General features: G+C 25.8%; 1 protein-coding gene across 2 annotated transcripts in view; it reads left to right on the top strand.

Moving 5' to 3' along the window:
- Positions 1-26,813, top strand: part of LOC107164816 (neuropeptide SIFamide receptor-like) — a 52,944-nt gene that overhangs the window by 5,558 nt on the left and 20,573 nt on the right. For both annotated transcript variants that reach the window (XM_089219191.1, XM_089219192.1), the window contains exon 2: positions 11,361-11,653. In XM_089219191.1, the coding sequence (XP_089075317.1) occupies positions 11,361-11,653 (293 nt within the window). The remainder of the gene's footprint in view (positions 1-11,360; positions 11,654-26,813) is intronic.

Raw genomic sequence — 26,813 nt, 5'->3', positions numbered from 1 at the left:
TCTTTTAATTGATATAGTATTTATAGTGATTATTTCTTATGTTATACTACTATATTTTAGTTATAGATGCAATATAGATTTACCTACATATTAGTGAATAAAATTATATTTAAATTCGTACTACAGTCGACTCTCGATAATTCGAAGTTGACGAGATTGTTTGAATTACCGAGAGTTCAAATTTTTGAGTAGTTCAAAGTAACAAAAGAGCAAAAATAAAAATTCTAATAGCTAAGAGTTAAGAAAAAGTTTTGTTTTTTTCATAATATTATTAATTATTTTAAAATATCATGTGGTACATATATTAGATTTATTTATTGTTTTTAAATTGTTAATTAAATTCAATTATATACCTAATAATATTATACTATGTAAATTAATATTATTATTTTTTGAAGAAATCTGTAATGGTTTTCTGCTTCATTGAATTTGGTTTCATTTTTTTTTTAATTTGGTGAATTTACTTCGAATTACCGAGCATTGAACGAATGATAATTTCAAATTTTCACGTGTTTAGTTCTCCAAAAATTTAATTAATTACCACGTGATTTTCAAGGGATCTAGAATTTACTTTAAATTACCAAAGGTTTCAAATTATTGAAAGTTTGAAGTGATGGTTTTTAATTTTATGCGTTAGCATAGCTCAATGGAAGAAAATTATCAGGATTAAATATTTAAATATATGAAACATTGAGATAAAAATAATAATAATTCAAGAGGAAATGGTGAAAAAAAATTCCATCGTAATTATTATTTTTTTAATTTACATAAAATATGTGTATGCACGTTCGAACACATGCATGCGTTTATACGTAGAATACGATTTGAAAATATTGTCAAGTGGAAATACAAAATGTTTTTATTTGTACCAAAACTATGATTTTATGAAAACGTAGTGAAATGTCACGAAATAAAAAAATCAGCAGAATATCATTATACCTGTCACGGAATTCAAATATTAAATTTAAATTTCCCATAACTGGATGGAGGATAAATCATTCACGTGAAATTGAATGCACGCTGAAAATATATAGGCACAATAGTTATTATAATAAAATTTTGTAGGTCTTTCAATAAATTATTCAACATTTTTGATAGATTCGATTACTTTGCCTTCCTCGAGTTTTAGGTTATGATGATATTTCATTCTACATGCTAATTATAAAGGTATGGTTTTTCTACAATACCTATTAACAATATCTTAATTATTATTTGTTATCTTTAACCTCTTCTAATCATTGATCGCATTTGAAAAAAAACGAAGTCGACTAATTTGTTTTAATCTATAACTTATTATAAATTACAAAATAATTGTGCACAAATGGAAAATTTCAAATTTATTTTAGAGAGAAGGTATAAAATATGATAGATACCTCAAATTTGTTTTGAAACAAATATAACAATGGAACAAAAAAATTAACATTATGAAAATATAATAATAATTATACGTGTTGTTTGGTTTTCTTTTTATGTGAAAAATATAAATTAATATCGTTATTTTGATTTGAAAGCATTTTAAAATATATGAATTAACCATTAATAGTTTGCTGAAAATATATAATACAATACTGAATACATTGTGAGCGTTTATCGATCATTTACGATTTGAGTTTCATTGAATCAGTTTATCATGACCAGTGATTCGGAAAGATTTGACGCAGGTGTAGGTAGTATGGTTTTAAATGAAAGTTGATAGTTTTGTGGGAAAACTTCCGCAAATGAACATCAATAAATACTTTGGGACGGGTTCGTGACTCACAGTGACAATGAAAATCCGTTTTAAGTTCAACTTGAACAATAGGTATGCCAATGTTTATTATATTTAACATAATATATATTATTCTCAAAAGGATTTTCATGCCTAAATCAGACAAAATTGGAATATTTTGTAGCATGTCAATTTTAAATATAACTATACTTTCAAGTAATTTCTGTGAAATCGGCTTGTTTTATTTTCTTTTTGACACTCAACAAATGTTTATGTTATTTTCGACTGAAAACCAAAGCTTGAAATTAATATACAAATGCCCTAAAAGCGTCGTTCAGTGATCGTACACCTAAATCTTAATCTAAAATTATTATTTAAATTTTATCATTTAGAAGTTACACCATTATAAATAATTGGTGAAAATGTTTAGGTTTTTTTTAGTATTTTCACACAATTTTGAAAAATATTTGAAATTTTGACTATCTCCCAAAATTAAGAACAATATTCATTTACTCAATAGAAAAGGACCCTAAGTAGACATTATTATGGTTTTTAAGTACTAAAAATCATGTTATCGGCAAAAAACATACATAAGTACTGCATTGTGTAATCAATACATTCACACCCCTGCTCAGAATCTGAAGAAGTTATTTGTTGAGGCATTTGGCTCATATTATAATATAATATTATTTCTACTAGTTGTATTTGAATGTGGCTGTGTCTTGTCGTTATCAAAAGTTTAATAAATCGTGATGGTAAGTTGTAGATACCTAATATTATATCATTACAATAGATATTATACCTAATATTATGTCATTACAATAGATATTATACCTAATTTACTTTTGGTTCTTTGATGATCAATGTTGATTTAATTTTATTCCACAATATTGGGTTACCGAAAGCGGGGTAAAACATCGTTTTATATTGTTTGAACACTAAAGATTTTAACGATAATGTTTTAGCCAATCAAGGTAATTATTTTTACGAGTACCTAAATGAAAAAATGAGCTGCCAGGTTTTTTTAGACCTATTGAATTTCTTTTTAAAAGATGCAAAGAAGATAAAACCCCTTTGTATCGTATTGTTTTTTTGCATCCAAAAAAAATCTCACGGAAATTCCACGGTTTTTATTTTTATGCGGCGCATTATATTTTCACTCCCATGTATATTTTGTATAGTGACAAAAGCTCACGAAAAACCCATTAAAACATTTTATAAATGGTTTACGCGTACGCGCGCGTGTGTGTTTATACCATCATTTTTTTATTCCATATATATATATATATATATATATATATATATATGTATTAACGTACGTATAAACGACACAGCGTATTGTGCCTTTGGGAAAATTACTTCGGGATTGGATTTATTTCGATTGTCCCGCCGACGATGATAGATATATTTTTATATAAATTTAATATTATCATTCACACCTATAAAACATTTGCAAGCATAACGCAATATTATTTTTTTTTCGACAAGGCCAACTCGATCGTATGAATTATTGAGATACGTCATCTTATATTCATTCTATTTTGGTTCTAAAAAAACTAAAAAAATAAGTATCTACCAACTGACAGCCACAACCTAGCCATACAAATAATAATATGTGTACCAATATTTACTAAAAGATAATTAATACTGAAGAAGTGTTATCAGCGAGCGAAAACGTCACATTTGCATGAAAGCAATCTATTGGTTTTTTTTTAATGTTACAAATTTCAAATAAACTTTCTTTTTTTAAATTCAACTAGCTTAACTTTGAATACTATAGTATTATATAATATTACAAAATAAAAAATTATACTCTTCTATCAATATATGGTTAAAAATGAATTCTTATATTTCGACAATTATTTAATATTTATGTTCGTATAAGATCAAAGATATAATTTACATTCACTAAATCATTATATATATTATATATGCAGCGAAACGGTAACGGATATTTGTGCCATATTTTTACCTAATAACCATAATAAGTTCATCCAAACTCATGATTAATAGATTTTTTTTGTTAATAAATTATTTAAATATAATTTATCTTTGAAATGTTAATGTTTAAAAGTATTAAAATAACTTTTCAGTTTTTTTTTGCATTTGAACCTTTTGATGTTATTACTCATAACGAATTCATATTGCATATAGCTTTGAAAAATTACTGAGTAATAATAATGAATTTAAAATAAAATAAGCTCTTTTTTTTTCAAATCATTTGTTTTTTTATATATGTATAACGCTCTTAAAAAATATTACATGCTACTGATCGAACATGTCGATTTTAGTGCCATTTATCATAATCGTTTACAGCCTTAAAATATTTTTAATATCAACATTTATAAAACAATGGTGAAATAGTAAATGTTTATTATTATTATTTTTTTTAAATAATATGTTTTTCTACAACGTATTATGCAAGTCAATTTAAGTTAAAATTCTTTGATTGTTTTTAAAAGATAAAAAACTATTTTATTTCATACAGCTAATCACACATCAAATGAAAAAATATTATTATACATACCTCGTACTGTCTATAATTGATATAAATTAGTATTTAATTTATATTATTGATCATTGTCTATAGTCATTAATTTGTATATTTTTACTATGAATTATGATGAAAAAGTCATGATGACATCATTGTTCATTGTATTTATCTAAATTGCAAGATGCTGTATTATATGTTTTATTATTCTTAGGTATTTAAATAATCTTAAATTGTCTAAAGTTGGATTAGAAAAATTGTTATTTGTTATCTGATCAAAAGTCATACCAACATATTCAAATTAAAATTCCGTTCAATAATGTTAGATGTTTTGTTACACTTATATAATTTGAAAGTTCAATTTTTTTTTTTTTTAATTTATGGTTTTGCAGAACCTTGCGTTTTATTTAGTAATATTATTTTTTTTTTCACTTAAGTGGCTTATAGCTATCTACTGAGTTTCTGAGTTTTACTAAAACGTTCTGATATTCTATGATAAAAAAAAACTTCGTCGTGAATATAACACACAAGACCAACAACATAAGTACATATATGTACACTAAAATTGTCTACGGCGACCTTAAGCATACCAAAAATTGTTTTTTAAGTGGTTTTTCGTGAATTTTTCAAACTATCAAAACAATTCGATAACAGATTTTTAAGATCATTATTACACACAACATATTTTACTATAATTATAAAACATATTATTTGTTATTAGGAACTTTAAATAAACTTTTGGTTTTTAGTACAATTTTATTATTTTGCAAGTTTACAACGATTTTGTGTTATTACTTTCATTTAACTATTTAAGTTATACTTAATACATAGACTATAAGTAGTGATATTAGTAAATTGCCATTAATTATAAATCAAATTTCATATATTACAGAATGGTATGTGTTTCATTTTTATTTAATTTTATATTTATATTTTTATAATTCATTATTTGAGTTTTTCCTTATTACTTTATTTTTTGGAAATATTTTCATTGTGTTATTAAAGTAATTATTTAAAATTTGAATTAATTGAATATTAAACACAATTGTATTATAAGTATCAACATCAAATATATAAAAGTTACCTTTTAATTGTTTATTTTTATAACAATAATTATTTGAATTAAAAATCTAGTCTTAACATGATACTTTATTTGTAAATTACAAAAATATATACTGTGCATGTGATTTTGGATCTAAATATATTATATTTTTATAACTGTATCATAAATTTTGAATTATTATTATAAATTACTTAAATATTTAAATCATGAAATCCTAACTATCCCCATCATTATGGACCTTTAACGGATCCTTAAACCTTTGTACACAAATTTAAATAACATAAAAACTATTCATTTGAATTTTGATTTTAATACTTCAACATTTTGAATTATCTGCTAAATAATTTTCAGTATAAAGAAGAAAAACATATCGTCGCTGATACTGCAACAAGATGTATCTCAAAATTTGACAAAATGAGATTATTATTGATATTGGTAGATAAACACCGTCCGGAAATATTTTATTTCAGACTTTTTTTGCTTAGACAACTGGTGAGACTGTAAATCACAAAAATGATAACATAACGTATATCAAACGTTGGTCATAACACAGCGTATCTCATTAAAATCACATTGAAAATCGCTGTTCCTGCCAAGAGTCTCAATAAAGTAAAACACGTTTTATTGCTCTACTGTAAAATCATGAAAACTGAGATACTTCTTGTTGCAGTATCAGATCAGTATCAGAAATTCTTTTTTTTTTTAAAGGATTCTCTTTAAAAATTACAAAGAATCTCAATAATATTTCAAGTATACCTATTTAAAAATACTAAAAATAGGATTTTAAATAACACAGTTATTTAAGAAAAAATGATAATTAGGTATAACGCTTAGTGAATCACTATACGTTTTACCTACATCACGATTTATTATCCCAGAAATAGTTTAACAAGTTACCTGCATTATATTTTAACTAATATTTAAAATAAAAACCTATAATTTTTAAGCTTGTGCACGACAATCGATGGTGAATGTTATACTATACAGTATTATTATTATATTATATTATACTTCAATATGAAATAACTTGGGTAATAACTATAATACATATTGAAAGAAAAGCCATGGATTCCATTTTATTTAAAACACGCCATGTTTTAAAATGACTGTTATGGGTATGTAATCAGTATAATATGTTGCGTGTTTATAACTAAATATAAAACTATTGGTAGAGTATTTAAATTCAACTTCATAGACAATATGATAACACAAAACAGAACTGCGAGTTCATTGTGCGAATCATATAATTTGTATCCGATAAATATTGTATTCATGTTCCTGCCACCTCTTACTGCGAAAATATTCTTTTGTAGTTTATAATCATAATTGATCTCTGCGCAGTTCTAAATTTTTAGAGTTTATAAAATTTATCAAATGAATAATAATATAATAATTATAGAATCACATTATGTAATTACTTACGCTGCAGTATATTAAAATGAGACATTACTTTAAACTAAAAAATGAATTAGATTACTCTGGGTTGTGATATGTTCGTTTTTATGCTGACTATTTTTGTTTTTTTTTTTTTTTTTTTTTTAATATGAGGTACCTATGTTACATTACCGTCTTGATTTGCTTCATTAGCATAACATTTTATATTTAATAAGACAATTTGTCAATACATTTTATTTACAGAAAATATTTGATGTTGATTTCGGATAAGATGTATTTCATGAATGACCACTTAGTTTCAATTGTTTAAATTCATATTTAGTTATAAAGGTTGATATAAAATAATTTTTTCAATTATTTAGGTTAGGTATTTCTGGTAACAATCTACGTAAATTTCCAATTGTTTAGTAGTTTAGTTATTTTAATTTTTGAATTCGGAACTCGTGAACCAGTACTTATAGTAAAACAGAAGTCCAGAATTTCAAAAGTTATTTAGGATAGAAGATTCTTCCAATAATTTTCTGTGGACTCTTTATGCCTCACATCACGCCCTAGGGGTAAATAATAAGGGTTTTCATTTTCAATTATTAGGTTGCCGTATTCAATTGTACACGTTTGAAATCAATTTTAGAAAATTAAATTATTTATTATACATATTTCGTATTCATGTACCGTAGCCGTCCTTATGTCGACCACCAAAATTGCTCAATATTCTAATGATTGTGATAAAAGTATATACATGCATATTTATTGTGATTTGAATGATATTAATTATAATATATAACACGCGATACAATAATACATAATAGTGTGTACGTATTGTACATCAAATATATAATATAGCGATTTCGTTATCATCGTATAAAATCGTATATTTCTTCTCCAATGATTGTATTGTACCTATTGCTATTGAATAATTTTGTTAAAAAATAATAAATTGTAACTTGCCCACACAATTCTAATATTTTACTTATTAATGTTATATTGTTATAATGCATTTTACTTAAGAGAACTGTTTTCGATTATAATTAAAGAACAATTAATTTTTGAATTTATCATTATTATAAGTACATAAATCTACTCATTTTGATTTTGTTAAATTTTATGAATTAACGTTTATAAAAACAATTCAAGTAAAATAAGTAATGCATTTTAATTAAATGAAAAAAAAAAATGTGTGTATTCGATTAAGTATTATAATAGTATACCGTATTTGGCAAGGGTAAGTTAAAATATATTGTTTCTGTGGCTATATTATAATAATACGCTAACGTTATTTTTTTCATTAAAATAATTTGTTTAGAATCTTTTAAAGCTTGAGATAATAAACAATTAAAAATTTACAAATTACCTCTTAATTGAGACAAATTATCACGTTTTTTCCAGGACTAATTGCCATTTAATGACCTTCCGCTTAAATATACTGAAAATCTTTCCTGGTCACGAACCCTTCAAAACACTTGAAGCGTTAGTGATTTTCTTTTCTAGTACAGTAAATAACTGGACTTTGATACATAATTCGTTCACTGATTGGTAAATTTAAGAATCCTGATTTTGTCGTATTTAACTAAAGTGTGTACGTCTGTTGGACAATTACTTTAATTTGCAGATTTCAACTTATGCAACAATTAGTATATTATATGTATAATTAAAAAAAAGATTATTATTTTTTCGTATTTTAATTTATGGGTATATAATACATTTTTTGTTTTTAGTGGGATTTTTCTAAACTAACTATTATTTTAGTTTAGTAATACAATTATACAAATATATTCTATGTAGTTATATAAGTACTTAATTTATTTCATGTCATTTAATTTATGACGAAAAACAATTTTTTTTTATTGAGTTATTAGAAAAAATTTAACATTATAATACTCAATGTCTATTTGCTATTGCTTGGTTATTAAAAAAAAGTATAAAATAGTAGTCTTTCTCTCGACAATTTTTTTTCATATCCAGATATCTAGAACAGGTGTTTTTTTTCTTGTTGTTGATCCATCTAAAATAAAATTGTGTTTTTTTAAACATAAAACAAGACTTGTTTTTCCAATTATTCACTGTAAGATTGTTAATTTAATCTATTAAACCCAGGATCAGGGAAAAACTTTTCATCAGCTGTAAATAACTGAACTTCCAAATTTAACAAAAATACACAAAATTAACACCTTAAACATAAGATATGTCACTGCAATGGAATCTCATATTTAATTTAAATTTTTTTAAATTTTTTTTTTTTTTCGTAAGGAGAACCCGCCGCAACATAGGCCATTTGGTTAATTTTTATTGTTTAATATAAAAAGTATTTCATCGATCCGTGTTATTTTGATTCTTAAATATCGTTTGTTCTTTACAGCGTAATATGAATTTTATTAAATAAATTGACCTATACAATCGAAGTCCAGAAAATTTCCAAAAAAATAAAATTACTATTATTATTTGTGTAGATATTCCTGTCATATAAAATAATATCTATAAGTAGGCATTATTCAGAAAATTGTTTTTGGAAAGATCTTTTTTTTTAAATGACCTGCTTTAAACCATATAAATAAACATACATGTATATTACTAATACATATATATTTATATATTAATTGTAGATTAATAGTTACGTTGATGTTTGTGATTAAAATTGAATTTATATCTTAAAATTTTAACTGAAAATCAATATTTTTATTTTGTATATCAAAGAAACAGCTAGTATGCAGTATTAAATATTTTAGATAAGAGCGTATTTCTCTAAAGTGTTTAAATTATATAACATATTATGGATTTGGATTTGAAATTATTTTACGAATAAATACATACTTATTATTTTAAGAATTTTACGCATACACACGCAGAATTTACTTACAATATTAAACATTATCAAGCATGATTTTGTATCTATGGATTATATAGGTAAGGGTTAATCAATATTCAGAGACTTCTGTTGTACTTGCAAATATTCATCATAGTCTCATTTAACTCATATATATTGTATAATTATGTTGGCACAGTCGTTTTGAATCTTATTATTTTCAAAACGTTGTATTATTTTATGTTTATATATGAAAAAAACATGGTAAAATATTATGATTTATAATGTATCTAGTAAAAACTTTGTTTTATTTTAACCATGCGATATTATTTTATTTTATTTTATTTTTTTTTTTTGTACACACATGTACATGGTATGTGCGATGTGCCTACAAAATATTTTTTGGTATTTATAAAATATTTATGTTTTATTTTATAAAGTAAACTAATGAATAAAATAAAACTTTGAGGTAACTTCGTTTAAATTTCGAGTAAGGGTAGAAAATAAATATAACAGCTAAGTCGTTTTTTTCTCTTTTTTATATTGTTTATTTTACCGTCTATTTGTGCGTACTTTTGCTACGCTCTTATATATATATAAACAGTATATACTATACTCGTAGCTGCTTTTATATTAGAAACGTATAAATAACTGTGAACGTCTACTTTAGAAGGCACCTGATTTATTTAACACGCACACATGGATTTTTAATTGCAAACGATAACATAATTCACACAAGATACGTTTTTATCCAATCTATAAGTTATCCAATAATACATTTCTATTTTCTATAGAATCCAAAAAAAAAATAATAATAATAATAATAATCAATCAGACTCAGCTTGTGAACAAGTAGAAATTATATTCCTAAATGAAAATTTTATATAATTTTATACTCTGATACTCAATCGTAATCAATATTCAGAAAAAATAATTTATAAATAACAATAAAATAGAAAACATTAATTATTTCATAACTTAAATATTTTAAGTTTATTTTGAACTGTATGAACATAAAATAAGATGGAAATAAAAGTTTTATTTGATTAAATTGTATAAAATCAAATCTATTACATCAATAGTTTGAAGAATTTTTTCATGATTTATGATTATTTTGTGTAATACATGATATTATGATAACATTAGATTTTTACAGAAGTGAATCTATTAATAATTTAATATTATAAAATGATGACAAATATATATTTGGATTTATTTAGGTGAAATATATTAAATTTATCTTTATAAATGTCTTAACGTTTTTGAGTAAGTACAGTAAACCACTATTTATAAGGTTTTGAATACTGTGTATAGAAAAAAGAATCTACTTTGTAGTCAAAAATGAATTCTTAAGCCGATTCGGGGTTTGAAAAATATTTGTAATAATAGCTTATTATTAAACTTATTAAAATACTGATATAATAACTGGTATTAATTGCTATAACGATTCTCATGTTGAGTAAATAGTAACCACTAACCAATTATAGACTATAGAAAATTAGTACACATAATAACTACCTAAATGACAAGGTAAAAAGTTATGAGATTAACAGATATTACAACTATAATAGATATCACACGTGGGTAGAATTCTCTATAATGTATAAAATAGTATTACAGTTTTCAGTGAAAATTAAAATTGACAGTTGAGAGCTGAAAGTAAAATAAAAAGTCTCATGTATTTGTGTATTTAAACAGATAATTTTAAATGAGCATATTAAATATTTTCAACATTAAATGTATACTTGATTCTGTTATATAAAAGCCAGTATAGGAGGTTAAACAGAATAAAGTACGTTTTTAGTGGTATATGTTTTAGCTGTATGAATCATATTATATGCACTATTATAATATCACACAAAATACTCATAATTTAACAATATTTAACTATAAATGTGTGCAGGGACGCCAATCAGAGTGGTGGTGCGCTTTGGGATTATGGTGGGCTGGACGGTTGGCCGTGGCAGGAGTACCAGATGAGGTACTCACCCGAGGTGACTGTGCTATTCTGCATCGCGTATACAGCTGTGTTTTTGGTGGGCTTCGTGGGCAACATTTCCGTGGTACTGGTGGTGTACAAGAACGTGAGAATGCAGTCGTCGCCCACCAACATATTCATCGTCAACCTGGCTATTGCTGACCTACTGGTCATCGTCGTTTGCGTGCCTTTCACACTTATCGGCAGCATCACTACCGGTAATTTATTATTATGTATATTAAATATTAATATATTATATTAGAGTAGGTATACCGATGAGGTAAAAATATTTACTACCAAAAACACCCTTGAAGCCAAATGTTGACTAATTTTTACCGATCCAATAGGTGATAATGACAGATCCTAAAAATAGAATAAAACATTACATAATTATAAAAAAAAATATAGAATTAAACATTTGTCACTTGACTCAGAATCTAGTAGTGCCAAGTTAAGCAACATACAAGTGTACTTTTACATGACCAGATTGGCCCAGTTTTTTACACCTATATTTCTGTTTCCTGTTTCATTGGAATTTGAAATCTAAAACATTGGTTAAGCTGAAATAACTTGGGCACTCTTAAAATTAAGCACATATTAAGCCATTTCAAAAAAAGTTACCCTATCAAAGTAATTGTGATCATTACATCGTGGCTAAGTTTAAATATTTTTTAGCCCATATTATAACATCATTCATACATGAATTAGCAAAAATGCTCTTTTTATTTTTATTGATTAATACTTGGCTAGTATTTTAAAAATCTAACGAGTGGTTGATGGCAATGAGGGCGAGGAAACTGAACAAAATGAAAATAAAAGTTCGTACTTGCAGGAAATTTTTACCAGGTGTTGATAACGAATAAAAGGCAAATAAAACTAGCATTATAATTAAAAGATAATTGTCGTGAACAATATTTAATATTTTTTTTTTTAGCATATCGTTTACTTTTTATATTATTTTAATATAAGAATAGTTTTGGCTTTCTTGTAATTATTATCATTACCTACTATTTTTCTTTCTTCTCTTTTGTATTTCAAGATGATTAGTATTAATTTATCGTGATTAATAGTACGAGTTTTATCTCAGCGTAGAGAATTTTCTAGTAATATGTTGTTATATTTATTTGTATCATAAATATTTTTTGTAATTATAATGAAAAAAAAAACTATGAATCAATTATTATTGTTTATGAAATCAGGAGTAGATTTAGGTTGCGGTCTGATGAAAGAGTAGACTAGTAAACTTGGTCATAATATAGATATTTTTACTTTGATAGCTGACTTTTTTTTTTTGCATTTAAACCTTTAAATCAATCCTAAAGGTATTCCAAAACAATTTTTGAATTATAAAAAACAAATAAATCATAACATTGTTGGTAATTTGATAAAAAATATATATGTATATACAGGGTGATTTTTTTTGTCAAACAACACTTATAGGGTGTTCGTGTGTAAATACCACCTAACATACACCTATAACACACAAACACCACCCAAAACCACCCAACTTTGGGAAGATATATCTTGTAAACAGATTAACGAAAAATGAAAATTTAAACGTGAAAATTCATTGAAAAAATAGCCTTTTTTGTTTATGATATTTTAAGTATAGGTTTTCAATTGAAAATCAAAAGTTGATAGTGGTTTACCTGATAAATATAAGGTTGAAAATATTTTAAAAATGTATAGTTCTAGAACAAGATGGATCTAAAATTTTGAAGAAAAAAAAAATTGGAAAAAGTCAATAGTTTTTGAAATAATGAGTGTTGTTTGATAAAAGAATCACCCTGTATATATTATATTATACATAAAAACAATAATATTTGATCTTCATTTTATGAATACAAACTATTCTCGTTATTTCAAACTGCAAAAAAATATAAAATTGTCCATTTCATTTTACTGAAAACTACAGATTATTTCATTATTTATTTCATTATTTATTTTTTACTGTATAAAAACAATCACATTTCACACAGAATAGTTTTGATTCCAAAATCAAAATAGGTATCTATATACTTATAAATATAAAATATTCTATCACATCAACCTCTAAATCATATTTCGTTTACGCCCGTTAGGTTATACCCATCCATCTTGTTATTACAACTCAAAATTGGTACTCACCTACTTACCTAACAATATAATAATATTATGAAGATATTAGACAAAATATTTTTCTTTTATGGATATAATATAATGGTTTGAATGTTATTATGTTATATTAAATAATATTCTATTTTAGGATTCTATTATAGTGTTTTATTGCTACATACTTGAATGTATATCGGTTGGTTAAAATAATACAATTTTATAATAATTGAAATAATTGAAATAATCTGAAAACAACTATAATTTGAAGTTAATAAATGACAATTGCATATATTTTTAGTTTTTATAAAAAAGGATTTTCATAAATGAATATTATAAATGTACAATTTCTTATACTATTTGTATTATACGTATTTAATTTTTATACTTACAGCTACAACTTTCAAGACTATAATTTCCAATTATAGATCATTTTAATTAAATTAAATTTTCAAAAACAAAATTTTAGTTCAGTTTTATTTCATTATTGGATTAATACAAAGACTGATTAAAACTCTAAATTACTCATACACTTTTAATTTTTAATCTGTTTGTATTTAAAATGTAATTCCGATGCGTAAATAAATTTCCTATTTAAAATAACGATTTAGTTTTCGATATTTAGGTTAAGTTTGTTGATTCAAAAACCATCAATGACGTTTATAATCTACATAAAATTGACATTGATTTTCTCTTCTAAATGTATGCAATGAAATTATCATTTAATTTAAAATTGATTAGCGTGTAAATATTACTTACCCATGATTTGATTTGCAGTAATTTCACTTGGATCTAAGGGGAGGGGGGTTTCTCAGTACTTTAGGTTTTTAAATTAGCATCCCTATAATAATTTGTGGGCTAACTGAAGAAAAAATAACATTTTTTGTATCAATAGCCGACAAACTTAGTTTTTTTTTTTATTGAAATTGCACAAATAATGTCGACCACTAACAACTAGGTACTATGAATTATTAAAACGCCAATGTACAATGCACATTACATAATTATTGATATTCACACTAGTTTGTTTGGAATGCATCTACGACTTCTATATTTACAAAGCAATATATTTATAATAAAATATTTTTCCGAATGCTTATTTGCTCTAAAAAAAATATTTAAAAATATTTATTACAATTGTTGAAAACACGAATTATATAGGTCGAAATTACATATGGTTGTGGTTCATAAATATTGTTATAATTCGTTATGTATTTAAGGGGTGGCTAGATGGGTTAGCCTATCTAAGGTGATTCCCTGGGTGAAACTCTTTATTTACGTGAATATATTTTATAACATAAATTGTTATCTTGTTTAAAAATGTTAGTTTTAATTATTGAATCTATTGTTATTATGCACCGAAAAACCAACTAACGATGAACAAAAAGGCACACACTGTGTATTGAAAGCCATGACCATGTTATTTTCTTTGTTATGAAAAATAATATTTTAAACGATCCAGTTATTTTATAAGAATGGGTTGGGAAAATAATAGGTACTACAGTTTCACCTGGGCACGTAAAAATTTCGAGTATAAGACTTATTTAAGCAACGTACATTAAATACTATATTTATATTGTAAGCACTGTTTTTAATCTAAGTTTTAAGACTGGCCAAATTATTTATCAAAAATATTGTTTCTTTCTATGATTATTAACCTTAATGTATTATATCACCGAGTTGAATAAATCAATGGCTGTAAGAAATATAAATGCATATTGCAGGGGTGGCTAACATGAATACGTCCACGAGCCACATAGATAAATACAATGATATCAAGAGCCAACATGTTTATAAATGTATTTTATATTTTTATAAGTTTATCATTAATAATTAAATATTGGTTTTAAAATGTTATATAAGACTAATTTAATTTTTAATTTGTTTTTAATTTATTGTAATTATTTTGTAAATTCTTGGACAAATTGAAATTTGTTGTAGATAGTAAATTGAATTAAGCTAAATCGACAAACACTTTTGTAATTCATTTTTTTACTATTATCTCCAATTTGTTGTCAACTTTTTTATGAAAAATTGTCTTTTCTGAATTTTTCAATATTATTAGGTATTTTCCAGTATTTTTTATCATAGTGTATAACTTTATCTTTTTATATCTCAAAATATAAGTTTTTAAATACCGACATAAATTGAATGGGCATTATTTTATGTCGACTCTTATTTATCTTTATCCATTGATAGTTGGCTTACATTAAACTACATCAATCCTCTTGTCTATAGTTAAGTTTGTAGACAGTGGTCAGTCATCACTCGTATATAATTTTGTTTGTATTCATTTATTTTTCTCTGAAAACAATTTTAGTACTACGAGGGTTGTTCGTGACCTGAAATTTGCAATAAGACACAGCTTGTCTTTTGTTATATTCTGATTTTCGCTTTGCCCGATTGTACATTGTTTGAAATGGACCTTCAATTTCTACGAGTCACGTATCGTATTCTATTGTGTCACATACTTTTATTGTATTTTATATATTGACTCGTCATTTGAATTTTGAAGTTTTTACTATAACTATAGAATCATAGTAAATCGTAAAAATTTCAAAATATGTTTGTGGGGCTTTACCGAGACGTACAATTGGAAAAAGTGTCGTTATTTGTTATAATGAAGATTTAAATAATTATTAATATTATTCGTATTAAAATCTATTTTAATCGGTTCTATAGCATTAATTTATAAAAAAAAAAAAAAAATGACAAATTAATCGATAACGAACTATTATTTGTGTCATAAAACATTTTCCTGAAGCTTCATAATTATTATTATGTATACGTTTTACGTAATGATAATTACTATTTTTTTTTAAGTTTATGATTTGAGACCATGATTCATTTAAGCAATCAATACGGTAATGGCGTTGTGATGGTTTGAAACATCATAACAGCAGTTATTATAATATGCATATTGTGCCCCATATGCCGGTGTGTCGTATTTGTCCGTTCCATAATATAACGGAGTTCCATCACAATAATTAGGTATCTATAACACTGTTTATAATTTAAAAAAAATGTATAGTAATAATAAATCTTCGGCCTCTAATATACGTCAGCCAGTCATCTAGCTTCATCATTTGATCCATACATTGGCTACTAGGTCATAGGTAAAGCAAAATAATTTATAGTATTCATAGGCGCAAATAAGGTGGCTAGGGGGGCTTAGCACCCCCCCCCCCCAAAAAAAAAAAAAAAAAAAACCAAATGATTTTACTTCATGATACACATTATTTAATTTAAAAGCATCATAAGAATATTCAGTATCCTGATCTGAGCTACAGATTCAACCCCTCCAGATTTAAATTAAAACACTATTTAGGCCTATGACTATAATATTTTATATCAAAATATGCTAAATTTTATTATCGGTTTAACTAATAGTATTTTGTGCAACACCCAAATCTCATCAATTTTTGGTATTTTTCTATCACTACAGACCAGAAGTAGCTGCCTTTTAATAGTTACCGTAATAATATACCACTTAACAATGTTATGTTATTTCAAACAAAATTTTGCTCTATGAAATGTCCATTGCATATTGGACATCGTTTAGAATTTTAGAATTACTAATAAAAATGAAAATCAATGCATTTTGTAATAATAGAATTCTATAGAATAGCAATATTAAAAATTAAAATCTGTCACTCTAATTTTAGTTTTGCCATTGTTGTTTTATTATACTATATTCGTTGGCATACACATGCTTTGAATGCAACAACCCAACTCTATTCGGATAGATCTAATAACATTTTGTCCTCTAGCCAAACCAAATAATTGACATATCCATTTTTGAATCAATAAGCAGTTTACTTAATTCGATCTTATATTAAAATTTTATTTTATACGTCAATAATAGTAAGTTATGGTCAGTTGTTATTTAAGGTGAGCGTAATTAATTTTGACGAATTATTTATTACTCGTTTGAGTGAATGAAATTAATTCTGTTTTCGTGAGCAACATGCACATTTGATGATGTACAAATGCACAATGCACATGATTATTTATTTTATTCATATTTTACTTTTCTGTACTATATTATTACAATAGAATATTAGCAATATATTTTTTTACTTACTTAACTTAGAGTTCCTCATAAATTTACAATCGTGCGTAATTGCTAATACATATTTATATTTAGTATATTATAGATTAATAATTTACCTATAAACTTATTCACCAAACTTATTTTCTTATTCGGTATAGTTTATTATTATATAAGAACTACTCACCCAAAAATACCTCGTTTTTGGTCCATCTTGCCGTACACGATTCATAATTGTTGCTCTGAAAACAAATTACTAAATACTTTATTGTATTAAAAACCACATTTGATAAGTTATACAATATACATATATATATATATAACATACACGCACACTAGCATGTCACATCTCGTTGAAAATATTATTTGAGTGTGTTTAATATATTATAAATCTTAATATATAACTCACGTCTTTCAAAACAATAACAACTACAACAACAACGAATTTATCACGGAAACATAAAAATTCCAGTGTAATAATAATATGTTATTACTATGAAACGCGTATTTTGATTTGTTTATTTTTTTTCACAGACGGCCCACACTCGTTAATCTCATATAAAATGTGTGAATATCAGACATAATTCTGATCTATATGACTATATTATACGTTTTGTACACGCGAATTACAATAAACTGTATAACGTTCAGAATGACAAACGATCACGGCTCCATCTGAAACAACCCAAAACAATAAGTCTATATTATGGATAAAGAAAAAAAATGACAGGTTTTGGTAACCGGACACTGGATGTTGACATACAATTATTATTATTATTATTCATCTTAGCAATCCTTTTGACAGGAAGATAAACTTCGCGATGGAACAACGGTTGATTTATTATTTATATCTGAATTTCGGAAAGATATTTTATCGAACCATGTTACTTGAAAATAATACCCAAAACGACTCATGGCACCATTGGCTGCTGCAGAAGTATATACAAGATATAACAGATAGAACTGAATTTTGGGATAACTTTTGTTAAAATTAATATTTTTTATTTATTTTTTATTCATTAAGTGACCCTACAACTAAATGTATAGTATTTTTTTTAATGTTTATATTTTAGTACTGAAAATAAAAACAATTTAAATTTGATAAAAAATTGTTGGATTAAATCAAAATAGGCTATTTGTGAATCTGATTATAAGAATAATTTTGGTGGAAAAATAATTTATATAAGTCAAGAAGCTTATTTTTTAGAATTTTTTTAAAATTCAATATGTTTTCGGTTAAATTAATTCGGAACGTAAAAATTTTTTTTTTTTAAATATGATTTTTGAGAATTTGCTGACATGAGTATATTTCTTAAATTATTTATTTATCACATAATATTAGCAAATTTTGTCATACGTTTAATTAGCAAAATTGTTTTTTTTAGTCAGGTCGTTTTGTTACATCCTATATATATATGTCAATAACGTGCAAGGTTTAAATTGGCCATCATGCAAAAGAGCTGTTATAAGATAGGTTTTTCAACACAATGATCATTTTTAATTCTGTGTTTAACGAAGACTTCGGCACAAAATATAATTAATACTGTACCATGAATGTCTTGGTTTGATAGTTGAACGAATGTTTTGTATTATAATATTATAAAAATTTATGTTTGAGTTGGTAAAATGTGTTGTGATATGTTAGTATTATATATAAGAATGGCAGCGAATTTGAATATATTAAAAATAATAAATATTATACTGTAATTTGGATTCTAAATTAGTGGTTGTAGACCTTAAATATAAAAAAGTATTTCAGATTATAAACTAAAGGTTTTCTTATAATTCAGTAAATAAAAACCACATAATCCGTACAAAAAGCTTAATATTTTTAAAACCCACAATTTTTTTTTTTTTTTTAAATATGTTTATTTAATTATTTGAAGTTTTTATATTATGATGTTATGAAATCATTTTTAGTGCTAATTTTTAACTAAATATTCATCTTAATTTTTTCTGTTTTAAAAAAAAATAAATATTTTGTTATGATTTTAATGTATTTATTTTAAATTTGATCAATGGTTAAAACAAAGCTTTAACACAAATTTTCATACAATTTTCTGTTAAATTTTACTATACATTTATATACCTCTTTAACTAAGTCTATGTATACGATAAATTAATTTTTTTGTTCTAAACCAGTCTAAGAATTTTAAGAATCTAAAAATAGTAATTTCATGAATACAATATTCAAAATGTTTTTTAGATCTCGCAGAGTGATTTGAAATTCACAAATATTTTTATAGACTTTTTAGGTAAAATGTTAACTAAATTGGTCGACATTTCAAAAAAAATATTTGGTAGTTAAATTTAATTATATTTAATTTTAATATAATGTTCTTTTTAATTTTTTCTTTCTATAGTTAAACATATTTAGCATAGTAAATCATGATTTTATTCTTTCTTAAATTCTAAGCAAAATATTTAAACGTAAAATTACAATTTTTCCTCACACACTCAAAACGGTTACTATACAAATTAAACTTATATCTCAGCATAATGTAACATTTAACAAATAAACAGTCTATAGATGTCATATTATTATTTCTAAAAAAGCAAATGTATTTTACTTATTACAAAACGTATCGGAAAGAATGAAATACAAAAATGTGTACAAATGACATGATCTCGAAGTTAAATCATTGGGACATATCGCCGAATCATTATCAAATTGAAAAGAATCGAAGAGTTTCGGTTCGAAAGCACTTCGAGAAGTTATCCAAGGTTTTTGCAGGGAACACACATGTAAATTTTGAGGTAGATTGCAATCCTAATTATTTTCCCGTGGACGCTGTCGTTGAGGTTGATCACCAGAGCGTGGACCTCAAGGGTATGAAAAAACTCATGGAGCTCTGTTTGTTTTTAAGAAAGAATGTGGACGAACTGAAATCCGTTTTCAAAAAAAGGCGTCGCGTGAGTGGTGAACATTACACCGAATCGGAACTAGCCGATCTGGAGACGGAACTACGGTCGTTGGATGAAGACGTTCAGCGAATGATGGATACGTTAAATGGCATCACTGGTAATCGACAGGAAATCAAATATGTGTTGAAAATGTACACTGAAAATGAGAACCGGTATGTGAGACTCAGGTCATTGAAAAAGAGCATAAAACTTCGTTATCAAGAGAGAAAAACTGAAAACAAAACGAATGATGATAAATCAAATTTATGGGCGTGCGACAAAATTTGTGCATTGGTGCGCAGTGTTCTGTTCAACACTGCACAAGAAAAAAATGTAAAATGTAAGTGATATAATAATTGAAAACTACTAGACTGAGTGCGAAAACAATTTTTTCATAATTGTTGGTAAATTACGTAGGTGCTAAGTATATCTAGTATTATTTTGTATTGTTATACTGTTAATTGCTTGGTAAATTATTATTCTCTCATAAAATTTGAATCTTATATCGTTATTATCATAACAATATTATCACTGAGTGACTGGATTAAATGTAATTTAATAAAAAATTATATTTTTTGGAATTGGCTATTTGTAATTAGATAAAAAATTGTACAATTTTTAAATAATTTTTTTAATATATAACAACGGTATCGTTAAGTTTTAAACATAATAAAACATTTATTTAATTTTATGAAATATAGACTTACCATAAATCCCTATAATCCTTTTCTTTACATTTACTTCGATCGAATCTTTGTAAACTTTGACGTTTTACTTTTTGCATATTTGTAAGTTTCGAGTACACTACTATTTAAATAGATTATAAAGACATATTAAATTGATTTGATTAGTATTTGTACTAAGGTTACGATTTAAAAATATCTAAATGATCGAATAACCATTACGTTTAGTTGCAGAACCCGTTGATGACCTGACGGTCGATCACGATCTCTTGGTTCGTGGGGGCAAAAGGAAACTCATAAAGCTATGCTCATTTTTGAGAACGAACGTGATCGACCTGAACAACTATTACGAGATAGCTAGGGGACGTATGAATGGTGCTTATTACTCTGAATCGGAGAACGCTGACCTAGAGCTGGGTCTGCGGTTGTTGAAAGACGACGTTGACAAGCTTTTGGACACGTTGAATGACATCAGTGGATACCGTAACGAAATCAAACACATATTGAATATGTACACTGAACAAGAGGCGCGATACAGAAAGCTCAGATTGCTGAACAAGGGTGCAATACTTCGACACCGAAAACTGAAATAACGGCAATAACAATTTACTTGCTTTCGATCAGCGTAACAGTACAAATGTGGGTGTATTGATGTGCATTATTCAAGACAAAAACGTAAATTGTACATTATTTTAAGAATTACAGAGGATACAGTCAAATATCGATATGAATAATGCTTGTACGCTTGTCATAATGAACAGTATATACATATATACTTGCATGCACTATGTAATATTTTTATAGGCCAAATAGTTGTGCACAATGTTTTTAACTGAAAATTCAAACTACTAAAAACATTTGATTTGCGTGTGTTTCAAAATAAAAAGCATGTTCAACCTACTGTTTATCTGCCTATCATGGTTGAACAATATGGTATAAACATACTCCAAGGCTCAATAAATCTTTTGGCTTAATTTGGCTTAATTTTTACTTCAACTGGTCATGTCGTTCAATAATTACTCAATTGATAACATAATTAACTTCAAGAATTTGTATATATATTGTATATATAACAATACACAATAATGGTGTTGGAAATTATGTAGTAAACACTGAGTAATTATTTATTTATTTATATATATATTAATTAATTATTTCACTGTGGAATTTATTTAATACATTATTATGGTCTATTCTGTTATAAAAAATATTACTAAATAATATATATAATTTTGCCAACGCTGTTCTTTTGGCAGTTAAATCTCGTGGGGGAGGAGCTTTCGTTGGCGTTCGTTGAGAGTTTTAAATCATTATTTTCTCGTGAAAATTACCTATCACAAAAAAAGTTAAATTTTCTTTTGTATAACGTAATCAAAAACGGACGTGCTGGTCAAAGTTTCATTTCAGCGAATTGCATTACTATCATAGAAAAATAAGATAAAATAAAATAGAAGGTTGCCTGAAATAAATTCTTAACTCGTATATAGATGGGTACAACTACACGTACTAATTATATCGTTGTGTGTACTGTGTACAAAAATGAGTTTTGGTGGAGAAGATGGACTTTAGTGTGTATACAGTTTATTTGTGTTATCTATACAGTACGCATCTCAACAAAAACTGTTCGTCAGAGAAATAAAAAATTACTGTTTTTATTTACCTTTATTATTTTTTTGTGATAAAATAGCAATACTGCGAATGTTATAAGTATTCTTCCACGAAAATATTAAATAGTATTATAATTACCTCCATACTTACTATAATTATGATTAAAAATAACATATCTAAATTAATACAATGTGTACATTATATATTTATTGTTATGAAATAGACTTCAAAATTCAACGAATATTTTAAATTTTTACAAAAAATAAGTTCTATTGAAAAATAAAATTTAATTTTTCATCATTAGTTCATCATCATTGGTCGGAAAAACATTGTACACCACGTTTATTAATAAAGTAGTGATGATTATAATAATAGTAATAATAATAATACTATCATAATAAATATACCTATTATATTATTATATTTTTATAGTATTACATAAGTTTTTGGTAGTGTTTATCATATTTTATTCAACGATTCGGGCAGCATCTAGCGAGCGTGTGAGTCGCTCGCATTGTCCGTTGTTTAATATTACCGTGAGCGTTGCAGCCGTATGTACACACCGGAAAAAAAAAGAGTTCCACTTGAGCGGAACACGCTCACCGCACAGATATATTATGAAACTTTTATGCACCCATTATGGGTTCGAGCCGGCAACCGTGGTATGATTCGGGTCGGGACTCGGGATGATAAGTATATTATTATTATTGGCTCGCTTGTAATTTTTCTCCACCACACCATAATAATAATAATAATATTATATTGACCAAAACGAGAAGGTTTAATCTTAGTAGGTACCTACTTACACTCAGTCACTCAGATATTCTATTGCTTTACAGTTTGCAATCATTGTTTTGAACATTTAACTATTATATTGTCTTCATTCGTTATCTCAATCAATCTCCTTGAAAATACAATGCCTTAGATACTCAATTCATAGCCTATATTATAATTTATTTACGTTTTTAGTGATTTCAAATTTTGATTGTTGAAATTATATCTAATTAATCCAAAAGCATAAAATAGTTTGGAATAAATTATTAGGTTACTACACTAGGTAAATTGTTTAGTATAAAATACCATTTTTTTTTTTTTTTTCAGGAAACATTAAAGTTTTTATAAAATAATTGTTTTGCATACATTTAAGACACTGTAAAACGTTTTATATTTTTCATTGACAACCTACATTTTTAATTTCTCAAAAACTCCAAAGCAAAATATTAAATTAATAAGATCTATAAAAATTTAATTTCAAATAAGTAGGTTATTGGCTTTATGTATTTTAAGTTAAAACTCATAAATTACTTGTCCAAAATTATCATTTAGATTCTAAGAAGAGCTATGAACGTATTGATTTTACTCTGATCTGTGTGTGTTTTTTTTTTGTGTTTCTTTGTACACAATTGGTAAGTAGACAAAATAATACTTAGATTTAGATTTTTAACTTTAATATCTTTTCAGTTCCGTAGGAAAGTGAATCTAGTTGATGTATTTGGAGGGTCAAAATTTAAAATTCCCATTAGGTAGTTATAAAAACCACTGGGAAAAAACAAGCAAATAATAAAAAAAAAAAAAAATGAGAAAAACCGGGGAAATCGAGTATATTTACACAAAACTGATTTGGGTTTTGATAAAACTAAAAAAGTTACCATGGGTATAAGAAATTTTTTACTGAATGTTTATAATATTATCGCTTTTCTTACGCCATAAAATTTGCATAATATTTTGACTCTTGTTGAGCTATTTATACAGGTACCTATGTGAATTTTTTGATTTAAATTAATTTTTTTAAACATAATATTATGTCATTATACAAAATTCACTCTGTAAAATACTTGAAAAATTTCATACTAAGTTCCTCATATTATTAAGTTAATTATAGATGGAAATAAGAAAAAAAGTTGAGCGTAAATCCATTTTTGTTTTTTTATGAGCGTCTGGAGATTTTATAAATTTTTTCAAAATCACGAATTTATTTTTTTTGAAAACGTGTGTTATGAATACTTAACAATTAAACAAAACGTTATCTATGTATGGTGTTCAGTTTTAAATTTATCGTCTCGTGAGAACATATATTATTATAATATTACAGTGGTTCCCAACCTTTTTATGCAGCGGTGCCTTTTGTTTGTACACATTTTGTTAGGTGCCCTTCTGTGAATATCACGAGGAATGTGATAAAAATAAACACTAATTTTCATTCATAACTGATTTAAATAATTTTATTGAACATATTATTAACAAATTATAATTTTATAGTTGAAAGTAAAAAGAAAAAGTTCTGCTTTAATAGTGAAAAACTAATAATCAATGAGATATTGAGGCTGCTTATTTTTGGAAAGTTTGACATTGTTTTTTTTTTTTATCTATTATTGAATTATTCGATACATATTAGAAACACTATATTTAATATTAGATATAGCTATAGTAATTTTGTACGTAAAACAATTTTTTCTTTTTTCAACTACAATACATTTTTAATATTTAATATATAATTAAATTTTTTTTTTCACTCTCGGATGAGCCGTGGTGCCCCTTAAATGAGCTCGTGGTGCTCAGGTTGGGAACCTCTGCAATATTAGTTAATCGCCATCGATTCTCTAATATTTCCTTTGACATATACTTACATAAGTATTATACAAAAGCGAAAGTGAATAATACAATTTATTAATTTTTTTAAATTGCTGACAATTGATGAGCGTTTGAATATTGCCATCCTCGACGATTTCCGAAACGCGGTCCAGCTTTTTAATATACCACGTAATTTATATATATATATATATATACATATAACGATAATGAGGTCCGCCGTAATAATATAATATAATATAATAATCGATATTATACATTACTATGTATATTATTCGTCTGCAGTTATACATAATTTTATGTTGTATGACAGCCAGTTTAGCCGGTTTTCCAAACCACGTGTTACGACACCATCGTCGTCTCGCCAAAACGTACAGCAGCTATTCGTTCGTTTGGTTCGGATAATAATAATAATATTGAAAACAATAATATTGACGGTATTATCAATACATTTTACAGTATCGATAAAATTAAATTGTAAAACGAGAATACAAAATAGTGCGTAGGCGACGGGGTCTACACACGCGCATAGCTTTCCGTCACGATTTTAGTATATGACACGAAAGAAAACATGGTTTTGGTCGATTGGTTTGAAAAAAAAAGTTGTTCTATTGATATTGTTATACCTATTTTTCATTTATTAGTATTCTACTCAAACTAATTAAAAAACAACCATACAACGTTGTAGCTGCGTATTTAAAACCAACTGGTATACCTCCGTATTTCGTAGTAATACATACCTTTGAAAAAAAAAATTCTCGAGACTATTTTACTTGTGTTTATTTTAATGAAATAATGAGTAATAATGCAACTTCTGGCATGATAGCAATATAATAATAATGTTCTGTGACGTTATTAATTATTATATTATTCTTTACCATTCAGTTTTATATAATATACGAAAAACCATTCTGCAGCCAATAAGTTAAATTAATACCATGTTAGCGAGAAACGTGTCAAGTAATGTTTTAAACATTTAATATTACACTTTGTTTTGTGAATAATTTTATGACTGATCGATTGTCATCAATGATATTTCTTATTCTTAATCGATATTATCTATGGATCAAGCATGATAAAATGGTTAAATGTTGGACTATTTCATGAGCGATATCATATAACAATTGAAATTGCTCACAGAAACAACTGAAAGGCTAATTGAGTGCGCTCTTTATACAATCATATTTTGTGAATTACAATTTGTGATTTTTATACTATTGGATAACATAGTACAATATTATAGTACATAAGTATTCAACTGCGATATAGGTACGAACGCTACAGAATTGTCTTCAGTAACGAATTATAACTCGCACAGGTCACTTTTCATGGTTTTGACCTTTGTTGTTGATTATTTCTGTTGTTTGTTCTTCGCTGACAATTTGGTCGTATTTAGAGCGTTGTTTTATTTTCATTCCAATATTGAATATGCAGATTTTATTTAGAATTGGA

Source organism: Diuraphis noxia, unplaced genomic scaffold (genome assembly GCF_037042655.1).
Source record: "Diuraphis noxia isolate RWA-SAM2 unplaced genomic scaffold, SU_Dnox_SAM2 contig0002, whole genome shotgun sequence".
Classification (NCBI taxonomy): Eukaryota; Metazoa; Arthropoda; class Insecta; order Hemiptera; family Aphididae; genus Diuraphis; species Diuraphis noxia.
This window is presented reverse-complemented; position numbering and strand designations above follow the sequence as displayed.